General features: G+C 38.0%; 1 protein-coding gene across 1 annotated transcript in view; it reads left to right on the top strand.

Annotated features, from left to right (window-relative positions):
* LOC126088403 (uncharacterized) overlaps positions 1-23,077 on the top strand; it is a 57,399-nt gene extending 34,322 nt beyond the window's left edge. The window contains exons 2-5 of the mRNA XM_049906543.1: positions 2,047-2,220; positions 9,434-9,526; positions 13,047-13,278; positions 22,598-23,077. Coding sequence (XP_049762500.1) covers positions 2,047-2,220; positions 9,434-9,526; positions 13,047-13,278; positions 22,598-22,838 — 740 coding nt within the window. The 3' untranslated portion in view covers positions 22,839-23,077. The remainder of the gene's footprint in view (positions 1-2,046; positions 2,221-9,433; positions 9,527-13,046; positions 13,279-22,597) is intronic.
* Positions 23,078-24,612: the final 1,535 nt, after the last annotated feature.

Genomic DNA, 24,612 nt, shown 5'->3' with positions numbered 1-24,612 from the left:
ATACGCGTACACCACCATTACTCTACGACGCAAACATAGGGGTTAGACTCGTCTGTTGTGAGACGTTCCCTGGGGTGTCCACCGGGGGCCGAACCACACAATAACCCTGAAAGAGTGGTTCGGAGTGGGGCAGCAGAGGGGTGAAGTGGACTGCTGTAGTCGTTGCGGGGTTGCGGACCACTGCGGCTGCCACGGGGACAGAGCGTCTCCGTCGTTTCTAGGCCCTGACTACATACAATCAGTGTGCGATTTGTGCTTTTACCAGTGGGCGGGGGGGGGGGGGGGGAATGCCTTAGGGGGTTAGTATAATTATATATGTTACTAGCTTGCACCGTGGCGTTACCCATGGTTAAACACTTGTTTATAAATAGATGTTAATGCCGAAGCTATTCACGCATATGCACTATCAGAAAAGCCATCCCTTGTTATATCTTTAAAAGTACATTATAGGTAAAGCTTATTTACAAAATCATCTACATACAGGTATACGACGGGAATTCAAAAAGTAAAGGCACATTTGTGAAAAGCTGTACTTATTCTGATGATAGAAAACTGAAACATGCGTTATTTTTCTACGTAACCTCCCTCGACTTCAATGCAGTTTTCCCGACGTTTTACGAGTTTTTTTTCATCAGAAAATACTTTTTTCGGTTGCATTTGTAACCAATTTTGCACCGCAGCAATGACGTCTTCATCACTTTCAAATCTTCTTCCCTATAGTGCTTCCGTTAATGGTCCAAACATGTGAAAATCACTTGGAGCCAGGTATGTGCTGTATGGTGGATGTTCCAGCACCTCGAATCTCAACTCCTTTATTGCGTCGGCTGTCCGTTTGGCAGAATGTGGGCGAACGTTATCTTGCTGCAGGATGACACCTCTTCACAGTTTTCCACGACGTTTGGATCTGATTGCAGGTTTTAGTTTCGTACGCAACACATCACATCCACCATACAATACAGACCTGGGTCTAAAGCCTCGTTTACGCTGGGGCGACGTCTTGCAACATTGTGGCATGCTACGGAAATGTGGCGTGCGTCGTCTTGTAGCATGCAACAACAGGCAACATCTTAAGGCGTATGTTGCATGCGGCAGGTTAATTTATGCCAAAGCAACAGAGTTTGTGCCACACGTGTGTCGGTCTTGCAGTATAAAGGATGATAAAGTATCGCAGCGGCGGCCTACTTGGTACTTGCACATGCAGCTAACAACGGAAATGAAAACCAAAGGGAAAAAAAACGATGGTGGAAGAGAAGAGTATTTAAAGAAGGTCCACGAAATAGTATCCTAGGAACTAGAAGCAGACGATGGTACGTTATTTAGTAATGTGTGCTTTCGTCCCAGGCGCGTTAGTCCGCGCCATACTGTTGCCAAAAGGTGGCCTAACGGTAAATGTTCGTACAGGTACCGGGGCGGTCACCACCCTGTGTCAGGGCCCGGGGTGGGACTTTCAGCCCGCAGCTCACCCAACTCTGTAGTACGACTGCTGCGGTATGACTGCCAACTGCCAGATTACTTCCCTCGCAAGCTCGCAAGTAAACGGATGACGCACCTTAGACGAAAGCAACAATGACAACATGAGAATGATGATTTAGTTCTAAATGTTTTGAAATGCTTAATTACTACATAACACTTTTTCAAAATTAATAAGCAAACATATTAATAGTATGAATAGTAAGACTGTATTAAAAACTTTCAGTGTTCGGCTCCACAAATTTAAATTATATGTAAAGTTTTACTCCACTGCGTGGGAAATAAACATCCCAGGTTGGGATGCATAAACTAAAACCAGAGGAGGGGATGGTCTGATGCAGAGGGGGGGAACCCCCCCCCCCATCCCGCCCTGCAAATCGCGCACTGCATACAATACAATTCAATAACGGATGACAGACACACTGTAGCTACATTGTTTGTTCTAATAGTTTCCTCTTTCGGTTTCTTTCAATTCCAAATGATTAGCTGTACTGAAGTATATCAGAGGGAAGGAAAAGCTCAGCATGAAGGACTAAAACTACTAGGCAGTGAGTGACGACCTGTTTGGCCTTGCAGACTTCCTGTGGGACCTGGGCGAGGAAGTAGCGGAGCAGAGGGAAGTGGCGGACGGCGACGATACCGACGCAGACGTCGACGGCGGCCCGCTGGAGCGCGCCTGCTCTTGCGAAGGACCCGCCTGCACGTGCTGCGTGGACTTCAATTTCACCTACGTCGATCTCGGTGGTCCAGGTGAGGAACTCGTACAGCACTGGCAGCAGAGGCGTTTCCTCCATGTAGCAAATGCTACCGAGCCCTGTCGCACATTTTCTGTTTCTTAGGGCGAAAATTAACCTTTAACAATTTCGCATTGAAAGAAATAACTGTTTAGGATTTTGTGCGAATTATTGTTCAGTATTTTTAAAACACTGGACATAGTGGATAGATGTCATAAATTTGTATTTTCGAACGTATGAAGAATAGACAATGTGTATTGTGCTTGTATGAATAGATTACTACTACTACTACTACTACTACTACTAATTATGTTTTAACGAACTACATTTCACATATTGCAAATTGGGACAAGACTTTTACTGACACGTTCTTTCCACTATGGTCTGCCGTGCAGTAGATAATAGAACTTGCGCCACAATATTGTTGACAGACGTTGTTTGTTTCACATTGTTAACGAGGATCGCCTTAAATCATTTGTTGATAAAAAACTATGTAGTGCGTTGCCTTTTACATTTTAACATTAGCTGCAGTTAAAAAAAACAATAATGCCAGACAGTTGGCACAAGTCTGTATCCACAACTGCCAGCAAATGTTACTTCTGCTCTCCGGCTACTTGAGCGATGGTAAAAATATGGAACAGTTTTTATCCTACTCCTCTCGCTTAGTAGAAACAAGAGGGGGGTCACTTGGCCAGTTCATATGTATACACGACTTGTATAGATACTGGTCGAAAAGGTTTGATTCAGCTTTATGATGTAGAGACTTATCATTTGCAAACAGTTTTTTCCCTTGCTATTTGGTTGGAGCTGGTAAGTCAGCTGTGAAAGGTAGTTTCAATATCTTGAGTAAATATTTCTCAGAAAATAGTTATCACTGAATTTGTCACATTCACAACTGTAATTTGGCAGCTAGACCACAGCAGACCAACAAAGGTCCTATTTTCTCCCTCCAACTACATTTGAATGAGTGTTAACAACCATAGGCATCTGCAGAAATTTACCCAATGGAGAGCAAAATTTTGAAACTGACTTGATGAGTATGGGAATGTATTGTGCCCAAGACCTAAATTTGTCAAGAAGTGTTTAAATACCCCACAGTTACCCATTCAAGACTGTAAAGGTAGATGAATTTGATACCTGGTATATGTGAAGTATGCAATCATATATTATTAAAATCAATGTGAATGGCACTTTTGATTCAGCAGTATCAAATTACATGCTTAGTATGCATAAATCGTAACTACAATATCAAAAAGCAATTAAAAATTGGTTTTATTCATATACAACTAATGTTAATTTGCCAACCAAAAATCTGAAATAAAAATTGTAATTATTAAGGGAATCTGTTTGATAACAACAAAAATCAGCAATACAACATTAATATTTCTCCAAGGAAAATACAGAAAATAAACTTTTTTAAAAAGTTTAATCAACTTGGATGTCATCCTTAACACTTTTTTGCTTAGAAAACTTATTTTCTGTCCACATTAATTGATTTATTGTATAATAATAATTATATTTATTCAACATCGAATAATCAAATACTATTCCTAGAAATAATACACTTTCAGGACATCATACAGATTATTCATCTGAATACGTCAGTTTATAAATTACAAACTAAAGATTTGTTTGTATTAATAAATTTTACTTTTTGATGGATTTTACGTTTGTTAGTATACAATCACAATATTACAAATATTGTTTTTATCAAAATTACATTAGTTGTAGGTTATTTAAAACTTCCTTGTGTTAAATTCCATCATTGCAGTCTTTGAAGCACTTACATTTAGATGGCTTTCATTAAAATACTTGACTATTTCATTAGTTACACTGTCGCACAACCAGACTCTCATAGTCTTTGTGTTTAGACACTATCGATGTGTCATCTGCGTACAATATTTTTGTACAATTAGGAGAACTATACTGTATATCATTAACATAAATCAAGAAAAGAAGGGGTCCCAAGACAGAACCTTGAGGCACTCCATATTTGACATCAGTAATTTTAGATTTGTAAGACCCACTGTTTGTTTTAAGCAAGACAAATTGTTTTCTATTGCTCATATACAATTTTATTAGCTCATAGCTAGTTCCTCTGATACGCAGGTTCTACAGCTTGTCAAGTAATATGGTGATGTTGACACAATCAAAAGCTTTTTCTAGATCAAGGAACACTCCAGTTACATACTCCTTGTTCTCAATGGCCATTATTATTTTGTCTATTAATTGTGCTACTGCTACTGATGTTGACTTGTTTTTCATAAAGCCATTCTGATTTTCAAATATTAAATTCTGTTGACTCAGGAACGTCATTAGTCTAGTATAAATAACTTTCTCAATTACCTTAGAAAATGCAGGTAAGATTGAGATGGGGTGATAATTTTCAATTTTAGACGTATCACCTTCCTTGAGTCTTATATCTTCTATCATGTAATGTTGACTAGCATAATTAAAGTTGGATAAAATATGTGTTGGAGGCAACTTTTTTCTTTTCTGTTTGTGTGTGTGTGTGTGTGTGTGTGTGTGTGTGTGTGTGTGTGTGTGTGTGTGTGTGTTTGAGTGTTTGAGTGTTTTTGTAAAGGGTAATCCAGGCCCAGCAGTTGACTAGCTGTAGCAACTTCTCAAAATCACCCTCAAATTAGTTGATAAAATCAATCTTTAACAGCTTAGAATTGTACCTAAATGGTTGTAACAATCTCTCCTGTTTGAAAAGTTATTGTGCAGTTATGTCAGCTTGACTATACAATTTTTTAAGTCTATATCTGCATCCTGTGCTATGTTGCACCCCTATGAAATATGTGCAGGTCTCCATTCCTGAAAAAGACATTTTTCCACCTTGAAATTTCATACTTGACCCTCTTTTCTCAAGTGATGCATATGGGTCCTATAGATGTACAGATGCACCCACCTACAGTAAAACATGACCCATTATAAGTTCTCCAGAGTCTACTATAAAATCTGTTATGTGAAACAGAATGGAGGCTCAGGAAACTATGATGAGCCTTCTCTGTCCATAAAACTATAATTATTAAGTTGTGTAATAGGGAGAAGGGTGTCTTTGTAGGAATTTAGGATGGATGTATGGCAGATGTGTTGTAGCTATGTTTATTCTGAGCTGGAAACTGGCACTGGAAACCTCACACCAGTACATTGGAACAGTGCTTTTCTGCAGCTCAATAATGGCCGTATGACGAAGGGACCAAGAGGTGACTGGCGGATTCTATTTTGGCAATGTTTTGTAAAGGTTAAGATCCACTTTGACTGGAGGACAGCATCAAAACCTCTGTCAAGCCAAGAAAATGCTGTAATTTCCTGTGAACAGTGTGACAACCAAACAAATCCTAGTTACATAATTATTGCTAGAGCCACAATATTTCACTTCACACTTAACAATCTTAAATCACAGACAATTATATCTTTAAATTTTGTAATGAATCGATAGTGTATACATCAGATTCCATGAGTGGAAGGTAAGAGCACCTTCTTGTACCTCCCCCCCCCCCCCCCCCCCCCCACACCTACAACAGTTTAGAATATCAACAATATAAGGAAAAGATAAATTGCTACTTACTCTAAAGATGACAAGTTGAGTTGCAGACAGACACAACAAAAAGATGCTAACACACTATTCAGCCACAGTCTTTGTCAGAAAAAGGAAACACACGCGTGCCCAAAAACGTCTGCTACTTAATGTAGCAATCTATTTTGTCTAATATTATAATTTTAAAAGTGTTAATGTTATTCTAGTGACCTGTTTTACATGTGTTGCCCTATACACATGGATGATATAGCACAACCCAACAACACTGTCTCCTCATATAGTGAGAAGAAAAAAGGCTGTCATAATATCAGTTTGACAGTCGATAACTACAATGTGTGTTTCTTACAGTGTACACACTAAGACATACTGTCTGCTGGAATGAATAGTGAGGATGAGTTACAAGAATACATAAATTAAAATGTTGTGAATCATTGTGGTGTGATGTGGATCTGAGTATGTGGAAAGCATGGTCCCCATTGTCTAGGATTAGGGTGTGTATTAAGGACAAAAACCTTAACCTGAAAAAATATATATATATACCATTCCACTATGTTGGTATCCTTCCAGCAAGAAGCCAGGTGGGAATTTTGTGGACAATGCACATTCCAAACAGATCAGAATAACATACAGATGTTAATGAGCATACACTAAGTGAAGCTTAGGCATCCAAATGCATAACAAAGTGAGATGGCACCAGAGTCTGGAAAAAGTTAACTGAAAACCTCAGTTCTGCTGCATTTCTATGTTTCCTCTATGTATAAAATAAATTTTATTTGTTTTCTTATCCAAGAGTTTCTACTTGGCCTTACCATTTGCATAGTCTATAAGGAAAATATTTTTGCTTGTCATATTGTGCTTTTGAATTTCACAGTTCATCCTAAATTAACTCTTACTGTCACATATACTGTTAGGGAGTAAATGTATTTGCAAAGAAGTGTAAGAACCCCATGCTCTCAGAACAAGCTTCTGCAAGATGCTCAGTCATCAACTTTACATAATATTCTTACTGCACACTTCCTTATAACGAATCCTTTCTCAACCTTAGCTGGATTACCCTGGTACATTATGCCATAGCATAGTACTCAAAGTATGTTAGCAATTCTGTCTGCAGTCCAACTTCGTGAGAGAGGTTTCTCAATGCAAAGTAGGCAAAGCTGCATCAACATCTATATCTACGAGCACACTCTGGAAACCAACACATGATGCATGGTGGATGATACATTGTACTACTACTACCCATTCCCTTTCCTGTTACACTCACAAATAGAGTGATGAGAAAGCAACTACCTATATGCTTCCACATGCACCCTGGTTTCTCTTATCTTATCATCATGGTCCTTGCACAAAATGATTGTTGGCGACAGTAGAATTGTTATGCAGTCAGCTTAAAATGTTGATTCTCTAAATTTTCTCAAGAGTGTTTCATGAAAAGAACATTGTCTTCCTTCAGTTCACAAAGCATCTCCATAACACTCATGTGCTGACTGAACTTACCAGTAACAAATCTATCAGACTGCCTCTGCATTGTTTCGATGTCCTCCTTTAACATGACCTGCTGGGTCCCATACACTCAAGCAGTACCCAAGAATTTGTTGCACTAGTGTCTTAAACATAGTCTCCTTAACAGATATGCTACACTTTCCTAAAATGCTCCCAATAAAACAAATTCAACCATTTGCCTTTCCTTTTGTTATCCTGAAGTTTCCATTCCATTTCATATAGCATTGCGACATAACACCTAGATATTTGATCTCCATGACTGTGTCAAGCAGCATGCTACTGATGCTGTATTTGAACATTACAGGATTATTTTTCCTACTCATCTGCATTAACCTACAACCTACAAGTTGCCATTAATCAAAGCATCTATAAAGTTTGTCTAAGTCACCTTGTACCCTCCTACAGTAATTCAGTGACAACATCATCCCATACACCATAGCATCATCAGCAAGCAGCCATGGGTTGCTGCTCACCCTGTTTGTCAGATCATTTATGGATATAGAGGATAAGGATAGGCCTACCACAATCCTCTGGTGCACTCCTGATGATACCCTTGTCTGTAGTGAACTCACAGTTGAGAATAAAGTACTGGATTCTCTTATTTGAAAACCCTTTGAGTCATTCATGTAACATAAATCCAGGTAACTTCACAGTCAGACTCAGTTTAAACCTCGGCAGACAGAATATTTTTGCCAACTGCAATGAATGCTCCCTCTCCTATGGCATCTAATCTGTCTTCTCAATATACTTTCCATGCCTCATTAAATATTTTGGAGTTTTTTATTTCAGCATTCAGCCAGCTCTTGGTTCCAAGAATAATTTGAGTGTAACAGCTTTCCTTGAGAGCAGTAAATTCAGGAACTTTTGTGCAGCCAAAACTGTCATAGAATTGATAGAATCCTTGGTTTGTATCCCCCCCCCCCCCCCCCGGGCTCAAAGGATGCTGATCAACATTGGGTACAATGCTGCAGATAGTGAGCCCTGCTTTCACCCCACAAGCCAGGCTAGTGGTCTTCACATCTTCTTCCAGTTGCCCTTACAAACTGAGGATGGCCTCAGAACCCAAGTGACAGATGTGTTCGGTGCTGATGTGAGCCAGAAATATTGACAACAGTTTTTTGCTAATTCACATGCTGGTCCATCTCAGTCTGGATATGTAGGAATATTATGTGCCTTTGTGTGATTAAGGGTTAAGCATCTTATTGCGTACCAGTTTTAAGTCTTTCCCTCTAAACTCCTGGCTACACCTGGTGTGGTTGTGGCTGGTATGGATGTGATTGGTCCCTTAATCAGTAAACATGTTATAGCATACAGTATCATTTTTAAGAACCCTCAATTGATTAACAACACAGCTATGTATCTGACAGGCTGATTATCGTGCACACTACTTAACTGATCTCCAAAAATCTTGAACTAGGCTATGAGCAACACAGAAAGCAAGCAACTAATAAATATTTCTCCTAGATCAGATGATGATAAGATCTATTTCAAGTTTCTATTGTCAGTCAAAAACAGAAAAAATAGAAAGTTGCCTGCTGATTAAACTTGTCTGTTACCAAGTACAGAAAGTTTCATATTGCCTGTGGTTCAGTATTTATATGCAACTTATTTAAGAAATTTTAGTTGGAAATAAGTCTAATTACTTTATTGCACTACACTTTTGTTTGTTCTTACTCATTTTTCCTGGTGTACTTCTTGAACCAAATAATTAATAATGCTTGTATGGGTTGATTGCCATCTTTAGCAACTGTAACGAAACATGCAAAATGGCAAGGGGACAGTGATACTTCCCAACATGAAAGTGCAACTGTCTTAAGTGCAGTGAAAGTGCTGTCTGCAAAAACATGTGGAAGATGAAGAAGAATGCAGTAAACAAAAAGAAAAGAAAAAACATTAGTAATGAAAAGAATAAATACTGTTTATAGTCATAAGTAAAGCATGTGAACTTTTGATGATCATAACAAACAAAATTACAAGAGAAAAAACCATACTGTTACAGTGACCACTTCAGGATGTTTTAAAATAAAGTGAAACACTTCTGGGCTTAATAAAACTTTTATTTCAGTTGCTAAAGGATGGCACTTAACCTATACAACTTATATATGTGCAACTGTGGAAAAAAGAGGACAGAAAACAAAAAGACGACATGTATAATTAATAAAACATTTGTCACTAATCCTTTCAGGATGTGTGGAGATGACATACCTATCTCCAGCTGAAGGAATTAATGTCAATATTTCTTATGGAGACAATGTCCTTCTGAGTGAAGCAATCAAGGGTGAGTTTTGTATTTTCTAATCAATCACATTATTCATGAAATTCTTAAATACTTTCCAGTTCATTTGCTCCTGAAAGGTATCCATTGCCAATAATAAAAATTAATTTGAGATTAGCTCTGATTAACAAAAATTAATAAAATATCAACACATAATTTCCATGTAGATGTTGTCTCCCAGTCTAGAGTTCAGAGTGAGGATCCGCATTCTGTTCAAAAGTTCTTCAGCAAACTATCACTAGATTTAAATCATGAAATTGAGAACTGTGATAAATTGAAAAGCAAATTGAAAACATATAAGTTACTACTAGTCATTATTTATACAAATAATGTGTCTTGCTGCAAGGTTTTTGGATTACCAATAGCACTGTGACACATGACAGTTTTCAACATACACAGATCTCTGTTTTTACTGTAAGAGGTCTGCTTCTGTTCATGATAAATATAAATGCCAAAACATAAATAATAAGCTGGCAGGAATAGATAATTAGCAGATATTTAGTATGCCTGAGGAAACAGCAACCTTTTCAAAAGATAACTGCTATTCTGCTAACTTTACTGCATTAAATTTATCTTCCATAAGCTCATAGGTCATAGTATGAGGGTGGTTTGAAAAGTTCTAGGAATCACCATGAGAGGTCAGCACTAGCGCAATGAGTTGTTCACATGATATTCGTTGGACTGTTGCCTGTAAACATGTGCCATGTCAGTGCTCTTGGAAGAGAGTTGTGGTGGTGATGTGGCTCTGTTGTTGTTCCCACATAGTGATTTGTGAAGATGGAAAAAATCGAGATTCGAACAGTGATTAAGTACTTCATAAAGAAAGATATGAAAGCAAAGAACATACATGCTGATTTCCAGAATACATTGGGGGACTCTGCTCCTTCATATTCAACTGTTGCCAAATGGACAAATGAATTTAAATTGGTTGGAGAGCGTAGATGATGATCAGTGCAGTGGTTGGCCAAGGTGTGTCACTACTCCAGAAATCATTGCAAAAGTGCACAAAATGGTCATTGAGGATCACCAATTGAAAGTGTGCGAAATTGCTCACATTTGCCAGATGTCATCTGATAGGGTATATCACATTTTAACTGAAGAATTAGAAATGAAAAAATTATCTGCAAGATGGGTGCCATGACTCTTGATGCTGGATCAAAAACATGTGCTGTCGCATTGGCAAAATTACACAAACTAAGGCATGAATTATTGCCACACCCACCTTATTCACCTGATATGGCTCTGTCAGACTTCCATCTCTTAAAAAAAAAAGTTATTGGTGGATGAAGATTCACTTCAAACGAAGAATTGATAGCCAGAGTTGACAACTATTTTGCAGGCCTGGAGGAAATTTATTTCTGAGATGGGATCAAGGCACTGGAATATCATTGGACCAAGTGTGTTAATCTACAAGGAGACTGCACTGAAAAATAAAAAAGTTTGAGTGATGTAAGTACTTTTTTTTCTATTCCGTTCCAAAAACTTTTCAAACCACCCTCATACTTCAGTGACAGTTAACTATTAATGGTGTTTTAACAACTGTTAATGGACACCTGGACATGTTCATCAGGCCATCTTTTCCTTACAGGATGGAATAGACAGAACTGAATGAATGAAAGTTTTTATATTCCAGAGCTTGTTGTTTGGTCAGTTTGCTACGAGGGCACTTAAAAAATTAAGTTATATGTTGTTATTGCAGGTCAAGTAACTCATATTGAGTGCTGCACCACACTCCAGAGTGACAGAGGCACATTACACTATTTTTTGACATAGTCACCAATACTCTGTAAACAACAGTCAGAATGTTCTACTAATTGTTCAATTCCTTGTTGATAGGAATCCACTCCTTGGTCAGGGTACCATTTGAGTACTGTTGTGTGAAAATCCTAATCTTAGAAAAATCTGCACTTACTGCAAATTGGTTCCTTGATTGCTGGACATTCTCATCTACAGTTAATCAATATCAAATGCTTCTGTGTGACCTTTGTCATGTTGTTGGCACCATTTCACTGTGACTGAACACAAATTTACGTTTGGTCCATATACCACCAAAATTTCATGGTGAATCTGTGGAATTTAGACATTTAGCCCACAAGAATTGTGCTGTCCTGCTTAATTCAACTTTTGAGTGTGTTTCCAGTTGCTGCACCATTTCAGTCCCTCACTTCGATGCATTTGTTAACCATATCACAGCAGAAATGTGTCCAGAGGAAGCCCAGAAGACAATGTGTCAATGTTCTCAATGTTCTTAGTGTGGACAACATGTTACATGCTTTTTGAAGTCACCCCGTAATTCTTTTCAATGTAACTTAAAAATTAGTGGTGAATCTTCTGTGATTTCCTCCTCAGGAATTTGAAGCTGATTCTGTAACCTCAGCTTCAAAGCTGCAAAAAGAAGTGCAAGGTATTGCATCCGGACTGTGATCTGGCACTAAATACCACTCCATTATAAAATTTGATGTCCCACAAACATTTTCTGCATAAAGAAATGAGAACAATAAGCAGTATGAATTCAGAAGTCTTCTGAATCAATTTCTCCTCCTCTGGCTGAAAGGTTTATTGCATGTCACATTCGTAGAAAGCAGGTGCCAGAGAGGGGGAGGTGGGGGCTCCTCAACACTCAAACTGGAAATCCTGCACCCTGTAGTACTATCAGGTTATTAGGAAGTATTTGGTGAATCTTTAAATGGTTGACTGTAGCCTAGTAAGAGAATTTCAATAAACTACGCAGAGAGATGTAAACGGTGTTCCATAAAACTTTGCTTGGAGCTATTTTTGAAAGGTCAGTCTTCTGACTTAATTCTTGTGTACTCACAGATTTATATGGGCGAAGATACAGATCTGCATATAAAACTCAGCTCACAAATTTATCAGAAACCTCGAATGCAAGAGCATGTTTTTGAACATTGCCTTGGAAGCTAGTGTGTGGACTTTTTAATGGCAGTGATTCTTTTGTGATTTTAATGCTCCTAGGACGGCCAGATTGTTTATTTGTAATGGACATACAGTTTTTCTTAGATAAGCAACCCATTCCATTATCTCCTGATCAAAAGAGACAACACTGGATTTAAAAGGAAGGACAGGCAAAATGTTTTTGTGTCACAGTAATTGACTCACTATATTTAGTCCTCTGTTTCCAGAACCAAAGCTTACATCTCTCTGCATAGTTTATTGAAATTCTCTTGCTAGGCTACAGTCAACCATTTAAAGGTTCACCAAATACTTCCTAATAACGTGATGGTACCACAGGGTGCAGGATTTCCAGTTTGAGTGTTGAGGAGCCCCCACCTCCCCCTCTCTGGCACCTGCTTTCCAGGACTCCACATTTGATTCCATCATTGGCTCTCTTTTGGGTGATGTATTCTGCTATAATCTGCATTAATTGTGTATACCTTTAATATCTTATTATTAACATGCATTTCAAATTTATGATAAATGATTGTTTTGTGTAGTAGGGGGTGAAACTACAAATGACTCTTCTTTTAGAAATGAATAATTCATTTTGTTGATTTCACATTGGTAGGTGCAAAGCCAGATCCAGTATGTCTAAATATGCTGGGTGGCCTCACACAACTGTGCGCACGATTTAGTGATCTTGCACCTACCTCTGATGGGTTGAGATGGTGCTTGCAGTTGGAACCTGCTCTACTTGGTGATGTACAAGCTCAGTTCCCACTTGGTTGCTTTCGAATGGGATCAGATGGAATGGTTCCAGATCCACCAGTGAATGCCACACTACCACCAGCCAATACCGTGTAAGTAACACATATTTATTTGTAATTGGGCATGACCTTCGGCATAGCAACCTGCTTTTATATTAGAATTGTCAGCAATGCTGTCACTTCATTGCAAAAAGCACAAATGCAAATACAAATATATATATTTGTAACATATGTGTTCTGTTAGATGTAGGATAGTGTATAACGCTAGACTACAACAAAATATTCTGTATGCAATATGTTATTGCCACACAAATATTTTTTCTAATTATAAATGATCACAAATGAGCCAGCTGTTCTAAACAATTTGATGTTTCAATTTGTCACGGTAAAAGTGGTTGTCCTTTACATGACAAGTATATAGGTTCAGTACCACTCTGTGGGTGGATGAATTACTTTTGCACACGCACACACACACACACAGACACACACACACACACACACACACACACACACACACACACACACACACACACACACCATATTTCATCTCCCTATCTCTTTCAAATCCTATGGCAACCAGTTCTGCTTGTTAAGTAGTATACAAAGTGTCAAACAGGTAGAATGTTAACATTTAATTTATCGTTGGCAGATTGGCAGTGAGAGAATTAAAAACATAGCACTTTCACATTAAAAAAAAAAAAAAAGGAAGGGCAGGGGTATGGAGGGTACTAGTCATGGTCTTATCAATAGAACTAGTTTGAAAGAGGAGGAGAGTGGAAATTTGTTGTGGCTGTATCAACAGAGTTGTAGTGGCATGTGTCTTGTGCAGTGTAGAGATGCTTCAGAAAATCTTACTGAGGGTGACTGGACAGGAATTGGAGATCCTTTCTTCTTTACTAAAAATGCAGGCTCTGCACCATGTCACTGAGCAGAACAAGAAAACAGTACTAAAAGACATTTCATAATTTAATGGAAGGTAAACAGGAGACAGAGCCTTAGGCCACACTTAAATTTGGATGAGTGATAGATACTTTTTGCTTAATTTTATTTTCTGCTCATTTCATTGAGCCTGTTAATATATCAGATGTTCTGGTCTGGCAACTGAAATAAAAATGCATTCTGCACTGATGCAGATGAAGAGGAATTTTGAATAATACCTTGTATCTCATTACCAAATGTACTCACAGAAGGGTCGAACTGTTTTCTGCTTCACTTGAAAATGAAATGTTTTAATTTTGCTTCATTTTGGTTCACCCATTATCACATCTTCTTGATTCTGAATATGTTGTTATGTACCATCTTAACCAGTACCTTGTTCTGTAAGATTTCATCTGCTATTCGACATATAAGTGGACTTGCTTGCTGTCTCTTCTTTTCTCGGTAGCACCATATGTTCACAGTCCCAAACCAAAAAACTGTTTAGACTTTTTAACTATGTTCAACAACAATGAGCTCAGAACTAAGGATTTCCAGATTTATTAGTGGGTAGATCTATTTTGCTCAACACACTACTGAGTGATGACTAGTCTCTAATAATTAACTGTACTTTCTACATTATTTCACCGGTAGCTCTCATAAACACTGTCCAGCCAATTTTCATACAAAACAGTATCATGAAACAACAAAGTGTAGCACCCTTTTATCTTGACATCTTAAACAAAAGTCACACTCAGTGGAAGTTCATTTAATTAGTTACTTACTGTAGTCTTTAGTAAGCTCGTGTACACATAACATTACTTTGTAATTCACTGAACTCACTCTCAAAACAATCTAAGCAATTGTTCACTAACTGATGTTCAGTAATCAATGTCGGTGAGCATAACTGTCCTTCATAACATAGTTCATCATAATTGACACAACAAACCAGAAGTTTATGCATGTATGTGCTCTGTTGTTCATTACAGAAATGTGGATTCCAACACATAACTGTGAACTCCTTACACTGAACTTTAACTCATGCATGTGTATTGTATAGTTACAAAATGATGATTACATGTTTAAGCAAGTGAGTGATGCAGAGATGTTAGTGCAGTGATTGCAGTATGTGGATTTTTTCATAGGTGTTACTCGTGTGATTATCAGATGCAGACTGAAGATTTTTGGAATGGTGAGATATATAAAGCATGCCAGAAAGATATTTTGAAATCTTGATAGTTACATTATACTGTATAAATATGCAGGGTGGAAATTTAATAGAGTAGATGACCTATAAGTTACAACAATAATTTGCTTTAATGAAAAGATAGCTGGTTAGAAAAGTATAAAGATTCACAGTACAATTTGATTAGCACACTGTATGTCTCTGCAGTAGATTACTGACTTACATGTAAAATTGCAACGTTTGAAATTTTGCTGATTTTGTGCAAATTCTTAATTAGTGGCCCAACTGAAAAATGAAGAGTGTTATCTGGTCAGAAAAATTATGTCAGTAAAAGCATAATATCAATTCCTGGACTCTGACAAGTATAATGGCTCTAGTGGCAAAAATAATTTTGGGTGTGGCTGATCTTTAGGTCTGTTATAAGATCTTTAAAGTTTTTGGAAAACTGAGACGTGGAACTACGAAGAATGAAATGAGAACAGTCTAACAAATTGTGTCAGTACTCTCAAAATTACTTATTACCTCACTCCAATTTTACCATTACACACTCTAGTAACAATTTCAATTAACAATTTCTCTTAATTAATATGGTTCCAAACAAAGCTAAATACATCGTTATAACCAATTGACTGTATATGATCACATAGGTAATAAAATTATGTGAAACACTGTATGAACAATATTTTGGCATTTTTAGGTAAAGTACTGCTGGTACACTAATGTATAAATAGTTTCAGATAAAAGATAATGAAATCAATAGTTACTTAAGAGAAGTAGGATAATAGCAGGTAGAGTAATGTCATTTTGCTGTTTCAGGCATATATATTTTCTGTTGAAGAAATATGTTGATGAATAGCAAAAGAGACTAATATGGTGTTAAATCACAGAAGGGAAAAGTGAGAAATCCCTAAAATCCTGTCACAATGACAGTTATGGCAAGGAGAAGTTTCGAGGGAAGCCTCATTAACTTTGAGGTATAACTCAATAAATTACACATAATGAAGTAAACCTTTTGTGTATAACAGCAAACACCAAAGATATTCTTATCAGCATCTTCATATTCCACTAACTTCAAATAGCATTGTATCTCCTAGGCCTCCTACGGGAGGGGGGAATGAAATGATCATATGGCATTGTTGGCCGGGAGGCCACATTCGGGGGAGTTCAGCTGCCGTATTGCAAGTCCTTTTTAGTTGATGGCAGTTCGGGTACTTGTGAGTCGATAATGATGATGATGAAAATGATGATGGACACACAACACCCAGTACCCTGCTGGGAATCGAACCTGGGCCCCCTGCATGGTAGGTGGTAACGCTACGGAGGCGGATGCTTCCTACACAACTTCACAAACATAAAAACAATTTTCCAAATATCCAAAGAACATTTGCTTCTGATCTATGTTTATGTAATATTCAAACCAGACTGCATTTCAATAAATCAAAACTTGAAATGAAACCAAAGCTTTATGCTCTTTTAAGTAGCATAGCTTCCAGCACACTTATCCTAGCAATAATTTTCAATGCGACAGAGTCCGTAGCTGCAATGAATTTTTTTAAGAATTTCTTGAAGCCCTCAGCTGCCATCCTCTTTATTCCCTGTGCAATTGTACAATTTCGGGCTTAGGCCATTTTCAAGTATTTCATGGATGATTTTTTAGTAGCAGATCATGTCATACATGTCATTGCTCCTATAACGTCATGTTATGTTCCTAAAATAAATCCAAGCAGCACTCGAAAGTAACGTGCTCCTAAAATAGTGTGAACACCTTGGATTTATTTTATGAGCATAACATGATGTTATAGCAGGAACAATGTATATGACATAATCTGCTACTGAAAGATCATCAATAAAATACTTGAAAATGGCCTAAGTCTGAAACTGTACAATCATACAGGAAATAAAGAGAATGGCAGCTGAAGGCTTCAAGAAATCTTTCAAAAATATCCTAGCAATATTCTAATACCACTAAAGCCACTGAGGCTAATTAATAATTATTTTCAAGAGAGAGTAATTTGTTCAAGAATATAACTTTATTTTTGCATGTCGTTGAACACAGGAATAATACCAAAGCAAAGATATATAATAAAAGATGGCATAGTGCTAGAACAAAAACAAAGAATAAATACATTGTAAATAACATTCTTCTCAGAATAAACACCAAAGTCCACTGTGTGATTTCGTTGCAACCAGGCAGTTCCTACACAGCCCCCCCCCCCCCCCCCCCTCTTTGTAGAGCAGAGCTCCAGGCACATAATGATACTTGGATACTTGTATTTTATAATTCTGCCCACCCTAGAGTGCTTCTATGAGAACGGTGGGTCTTTCGGTGCGGCTTCCTGCTTCTGGATTGGTGTGTTGCTCTCTGTGGGCAACACCTCTTCATCATATTGTGTAGGGGGCAGTTCTTCACTGATATCTTGATTTTCTTCATCAGCTGATGGCTACATGTGTGCCAGTTTACCTCTCTCATTGGAAACAGTTTGTCGCTTCCCGTCATGATTTATCTGCAGTGTATGTTCATCTCTCGTGAGTACTTTATACGGCCCAGTATATGGCAGCTAAAGAAGTGTTCGTACAGCGTCTGTTCTCAGCCACACATAAGGGCAATTGCTAAGCTGCTTGTGAATGAATGGCGTGTTGGTGCCACATCAAGAACCAGGTGTCGGTCGCAGCTGTGCCATGTGGTTGCGGACTTGTTGTAAGACATAAGGCATGTCGCCCACTGTCTCTTCCGTTGGTTCAACAAAAAATTCTGCTGATAGCCTGAGGTTCTCTCCATAAACCAGTTCAGCCATGGATGCACCTAGGTCTGATTTGTAGGTAGTTTGGAGACCTAGCAGCACCACTGGCAACGCTGAAGTCCAGCTGTCCTTATGGTACACCAATGCTGTCTTTAATGTCCTGTGCTACCGCTCAACCATGCCATTGTTTGCTGGGTGATAAGTGGTGGTGCAGTGATGGCCGAATCTGCAGAGCCTGGCTACTTGTTGGAACAAAGTGGATTCAAATTGTCATCCTTGATCAGTTGTCACGTGTAGTGGACATCCAAAACGGGAGATCCGAGAAGCCAAAAATACTCGAGCTACCGTCTCTGCTGAAATGTGGAGAAGCTTCTGCCCATCTCGTATACTGGTCCACCAATGTCAACAAATACTTGTAGCCTTCCTAAGGTGATAGAGGGCCCACAATGTCTAAATGAACGTGGGAGAACCTCTTTGTTACCAGGGGGAAATCTCCAACTGCTTTCTGTACATGCCGCCCAATCTTGATCCTTTGGCACAATGGCGGCAATCCTTCCTTATACTCGGCCAGACAAAATGTTCTGTGAGTAGTTTGATAGTCACTCTGCTACCTGGATGACTGAGTCCATGTATGCTGTCGAAAACATCTTTCTGTAGCTGCCTTGGCATGAAAGGCCTGGTTTTTTTCGTAGCTATGTCACATCATATCTTCACATTCATGCCCACTGGCTGGACTAATTTTAACTGAAGTTCAGTTGTTACATCCTGTAAGTACTGTTGGAGTTGTGTGTCATTAGCTTGTGCTGCGGCTAACTTATCGTAGCCTGTGGTTTGTGAAATAATGGAGACCCGCGACAGGATATCGGCGACTATGTTTTTGGCTCACTTGTTGTGCTTGATATCTGCAGTAAGTTGACTGATGTATTCTAAGTGGTGAAATAGATATGGAGAACAGTTATCCTGTGACTTACTGAATGCGAAGGTTATTGGTTTATGGTCGGTGTATACAGTAAATGCTCTTGCCTCCACATATGGGCGAAAGTACTGGATAGCTTCATATATTGCTAATAGTTCTCCATTGTATGCACTCCATTTCCTTTGTGGGTCTGTAAGTTTTCATGAGAAAAAACCCAAAGGCTGCCATTTGTCATTTACTTTCTGGTGCATTGCAGCTCCCAAAGCATCTTGGCTGGCATCGACTACTATTCACAGAGGTGCTTTTGGTACCGGATGAGTAATGAGTACTGCTTTTCATAAGTCAGCCTTTTGTGTTGAAATGCTCTCTCCATGTCCATGTTCCATTGCAATGGTTGTTTGTCATTTGCATTTTTACCTGCGAGAGTGTCTGTCAAGGGCACTTGTACTAGTGCAGCTCGCACCAAATGCTGTCTATAGAAATTTACAATGCCTAAAAATTTTCTGAGTTGATGGTAAGTCTCAGGATGGTTCATGTTGTCAATTACTGCTGCCTTGTTCTCTCATGGCCATATACCCTCTGCCGGAACTTCATATCCTAGAAACGTCACATGCCGTTTTCGCAGTTTGCATTTTGCTTTCTTGACTATTATTCTGTACTGTTTTATGCAGGTGAATAATGTGGACAGTTGCTTCTCATGTGCTTCTGCCATATTTCATGAGATTAATATGTCATCAAGATATGTGAAGCACTCTTTCAAACTACGCAACACTTCATCAATAAGTCGTTACCATGTTTGAGCTGCATTCTGTAACCCAAAAGGCATTTGGACATATTCGAATAAACTGAAAGATGTTGTAACTGCAGTTATCAGTAAGTCTTCTTTTGCAACCATTATCTGGTGATAAGCTCTTTTACAATCAATAGTGCTAAAGATTGTTGTCTCAGCTAATTGATTTGTGAAATTGCGAATATTAGGCACTGGGTAATGATCTGGTATAGTACGTGCATTTAACTTCCTGTAATCGCCACAGGGTCTCCAAGACCCATCTTTTTTCTTTACCAAATGTATGGGTGACACCCATGTGTTGTCTGATCTACCTATGATACCTGATGCCAGTAATGCCTCGAATTCTGCTTTTGCTGCCACAAAATGATCGGGTGCTAACCTGCACAGCCATTGATGTATTGGCTGACCGGGCATGGTGTAAATGCAGTGTACAGTCTTGTGAGTTACTGCAGATTTTTCTGCAACCGTGTTATCATTTGCGGCTTGTAACACCACATCACAGTTATGCTTGCCAGTGTGGTAAGTGTCACGTTCCGCGATGCCATCTACTGTCTCTTGATTTCATTTAATCTGTGCATTAGCAAGATCTACAGTAATTTACATGTCACAAAGAAAGTCTGCACCCAATATCACCTCTGACACCTCTGCCAGAATGAAGGTCCACTGACAGCTTTGTGAGAAACCTAAAGCAACTTCAATTTTACATGTGCCATGAGCAACAGTGGGCGACTTATTTGCTGCAGTTAATTGCATCAATGGAGTGCCTTCCATTCCTTGATAGTCAGTAAAGGGGAGCACACTCACATCGGATTAGGTAGTGATGGATAGACTTGATATTTCTGACATAAACCCATTTGGAGATGATAAGAAAATTATTGACATTACTCACCTATCCGTAGTTTGCGTCGATGTCACCTCATTGTTACAGGCGCTTTTCTGTGCTACTGCAGCCCTCTGCACCTACTGCTGGCTGCTGCTCATGTTTGGGTATTTACATGGCTGCGAACACTTTGTTGCTCTATCCACGAAGCGTTGATGGTACCAACATACCCTTCCAACATACACTGGTACCAACATATACTTCTTCCCCATTAAAGATTGCCATACAAGCCATCTGTGGATTGCCTATGGTCGCACAGACTTTTTCTGCTATCTCCAAGAGGTTCTGCACATTGTCTTTTTCATGAGTTACCAGTGCGGCTTTTACTGTGCTTGATAATTGATCTAGCCAGATATGTTTGTGCTTCGCATCTGATAATTCTTCTGCATTGATGATACCGCTCAAATGCTTCCAAAATTCCGACAGTGTCCTGTCACCTATAGCTTCTTCTTTAAGCACCTGCTGTATTCATTAATTTAACAGTTTATGCATTCTGGTGAGTGATACATTTTTCAATGCTGCATACGGTTGTTCTGCTGGAGGTCGGAGTATTACATCTTCTGCTGTGGTTGCTGCTCTAGCATCCAGCGCATTCACCGTAATCGTGAACTTTGTCTGCTCATCATGGATTTTTCTTTGAGCAAATGTGAGCTCTATCATTGCAAACAAACCACAGCTGCAGTTTGTCTGGCAGAAACTGCAGTGTTCGAATTTTTACGTGCTGCATGTTTTCTATCGGGCTGTTGGTTTGTAAGGCTGCACGCGTGTTTGATGTTGGAGTAATAGGCGTCTCCAATGGTAACTTCTGTGCTTCAAGTTGTTCATGTGTCTGTTCTTGAAGGTTCACCAGCTGCATCTCTTCATTCCTCCACGAACTTTCTGAAGTCACTGAATTCTCTTGTTTGTACATCATAATTTTCTTTATGTTCAGTGTTTGGGGTCATCACTAAAACTACTGAGGCTAATTAATAATAATTTTTGAGAGAGAGTAATGCTTTCGGGAATATAACTTTATTTTTGAATGTTGTTGAACACAGGAACAATACCAAAGCAAAGATATATGTAAAAAAAGGTGGCATAGGGCTACAACAAAACCAAAGAATAAACACATTGTAAATAACATTCTTCACAGAATAAACGCCAAAGTCCATTGTGTGATTTTGTTGTGTCACCAGGGGGTTCCTACACCACCATTCAGCACATCTAGACCGTACTTTGCAGCTATATAACTGATCCAATGCAAATCTATCCATATATCTGTTTAAACTACCTTTACTTGATAATGAGAAGTCTTCTGAGGCACAGATTAATGGGTAACTTGACACTGGAAAGAACAATATAGTTGTAGATCTTAGGAGCAGGTGCAAGAACTTGTGTGGCAGATTCTTGGGAGTGTTGTGTACATTAGGTATGTGGAGATGAACATATTAGCAGAAGGTATGATTCTTTGTCACCGTGAAAAAAATTCTATAAAAGTGGACATTCAAATTAATGGCTTCAGAACCCTGTTCATTTAGTTTGAGGTTTGCTCTGTCCTTGCACACGTTGTCAGTGTAAAGCTTAATTTATCTATCCAGTCAAACACAAGGAGTGTGAGAATACCTGTGGTGCTGATATAAACTGAGGTTGTTTTGCTGTTTTTACTTCATTAATTTCCCTTCCTTCTGATAATAAATACACTGTTATTGTCAATAGTATCCTTTTACATACCCCAATGAACTTAAAAAACCTTATTACCCATATTTATGATTTCAACAATGTTAGTGAAGCAAAGATTAATAATTGTTTAGTTTTGAAACGTGTTCTGTGCTTCTTACATTTCTCCACCCTAAAATGATGTTCAATCTTTCCTATATAAGATTACTGTGGCAATGTTTGATCTGAAATCTTAATATGAAAGCTCCACACACTGCTAAATAAACAAAATTTAAAGCTATAGATAAAGTTACCTGGTGTATGTATCAATGATGTTTTTTTCCTCCAGTGAGACAACTGATGAAGACATCAATGAAGAAGCTTTAATTGCAGCAGTAAATGAATCAGCTGAAGAAAGTATTTCATTCCTGAGTAATCTTTTAGGAATTACATTGTCAGGATCAAACAAAACTCAAGAACAAAACACAACTGAAGTAGCAACAGAATCTTCAGAGAATCCAGAAAGCAAAAGAAGGTCATTGCAGCAACATAAAAAAACATTCATAAAAAGTGCAAATGAGAAGTTGTGAAATCATTTGTCACAGCTTCACTGATTGTCAAGACTGCAAGAAAATGACTCTCTTGTTACTTCATAGTCATTAATTTATTTATTACATTTCAGAATATAGTGAACAAAAGCTAATTTCTAAAATTTGTTGTATAAGTTATTTATATTTGTTGTGTAGAAACACATTAGAGAAACTTTCATTTTTATGTGATTTACTGTATGATTTTAGCTTATAAGTAAAGTTAATTATATATAACTGATGTACAAACTACTGTCAAGGACAATTTTTATAACATGAAATTACTTATGTGCAGATATAAGAGTTTCTCAGGTCATTGATAATTTAAGGTTGATCCAGCATTAGTTGAATAATATCCCTTTCAAAAGTCATGAAAAGTTAAGTCGGTGATGTTAAGTGAGTGATTGTTCCAATTTTTGTTTGGTGTTGTATACTGCCAATAATAATCAATAATGAAACTTAAGATAATAAATTGTTCTCTGTTGAATGTAACATTGTAATTCAATTCAAATAATTCTCAGTTTTTTGCATTTATTTCATTTTAAAATGTTGATGTAACTGAACTCTAGAACAATTTTTAATCAAAATCATGGAATGTGGTAGAATAATATGACCAACTGTTTTAAAAATACGGATACTGCAACTGATACAATATATCACTAATTTCAATGTTTAATAAAAAAAAAAATTGAACACCTTTCATTGTGCACATGCACCTAATGTACTGATGTTTTGATGATGATTCTGGGTGTGAATAAAAATAAATGACACATTTAAAGTGTGTTCCTAGTTTGTTTCAGAAGACAAAATCATAAAACAGAGTGTGACAAGTGGCTGCCAACTGTTGCATTATTATGCTGAAAACTGCAGTTTAGATCAAAAATAGCGAAAATTTGTGCATTACAATTTTATTTCATGCTGTATTTTATAGGCGCTAAATTTGTACTAGCACAGTCACAGATCATTTCATCTGTGAGTAGCATATGAACATTGTGGGTTAATATTTCACCTGGATAATTAAGTGAGGAAATAAACATAAAATTTTATGAGAATTTCCATGGATATGCTGCAGTAATAGGCTCCTGGTTTACGTGAAGCCACAGGAAGATGTTAAGACACTTATTTTACCATACACATGAGTAACAGGGGAGGGAGGAGTGGGGGAGTATGTTAACTGAATGTCTGCCATATTAGGGAGGGCCCCAGTGGCCAAACTTTGCAATTTGTGGGGGCTGGATATATGGTATGCTCAGATAGATTGCCCTTAAAATTATACTGCAGGTTATTATGTTTGTCACTGATAGTTGCCCTATTGAAGAAAAATATTCATTGAATATATTTGCAATTTCAGGTTGATCTTTTACTACCATCCAACTGTGGTCAATAATAAGCTCCACACAGGATTTGTCTCTGCCTGTTCTAAAACTGTTTATCACTCCCAAGACACCAGTAGTAACACTGTGTGAAGCCTGAAGCTTGTTTGCAACATAGTTGATTCTGGTCTGTATTAATAAAGCTTCATAGTATTCTTGATAAATTTTGAAGGCCGCCTTTAGCCTGAGATTCTGTCTGTTATTCAGCATTGCATTATGGAATAATTTTAACTTTTCCCTTGCTTCAGTGACATCATTATTTATCGAGATGCTTTTGTTTATATTTTTTGTTTGTTTAACTTTCTCAAACCATGATATGTGTGCCAACATGCAGTTCAGTCTGTTGTTGTAATCATTATACACAATTGTTTTGCTAACATGCAGTTTCTTTTTTAGTGACAAGG

Source organism: Schistocerca cancellata, chromosome 6 (assembly GCF_023864275.1).
Source record: "Schistocerca cancellata isolate TAMUIC-IGC-003103 chromosome 6, iqSchCanc2.1, whole genome shotgun sequence".
NCBI lineage: Eukaryota > Metazoa > Arthropoda > Insecta > Orthoptera > Acrididae > Schistocerca > Schistocerca cancellata.
This window is presented reverse-complemented; position numbering and strand designations above follow the sequence as displayed.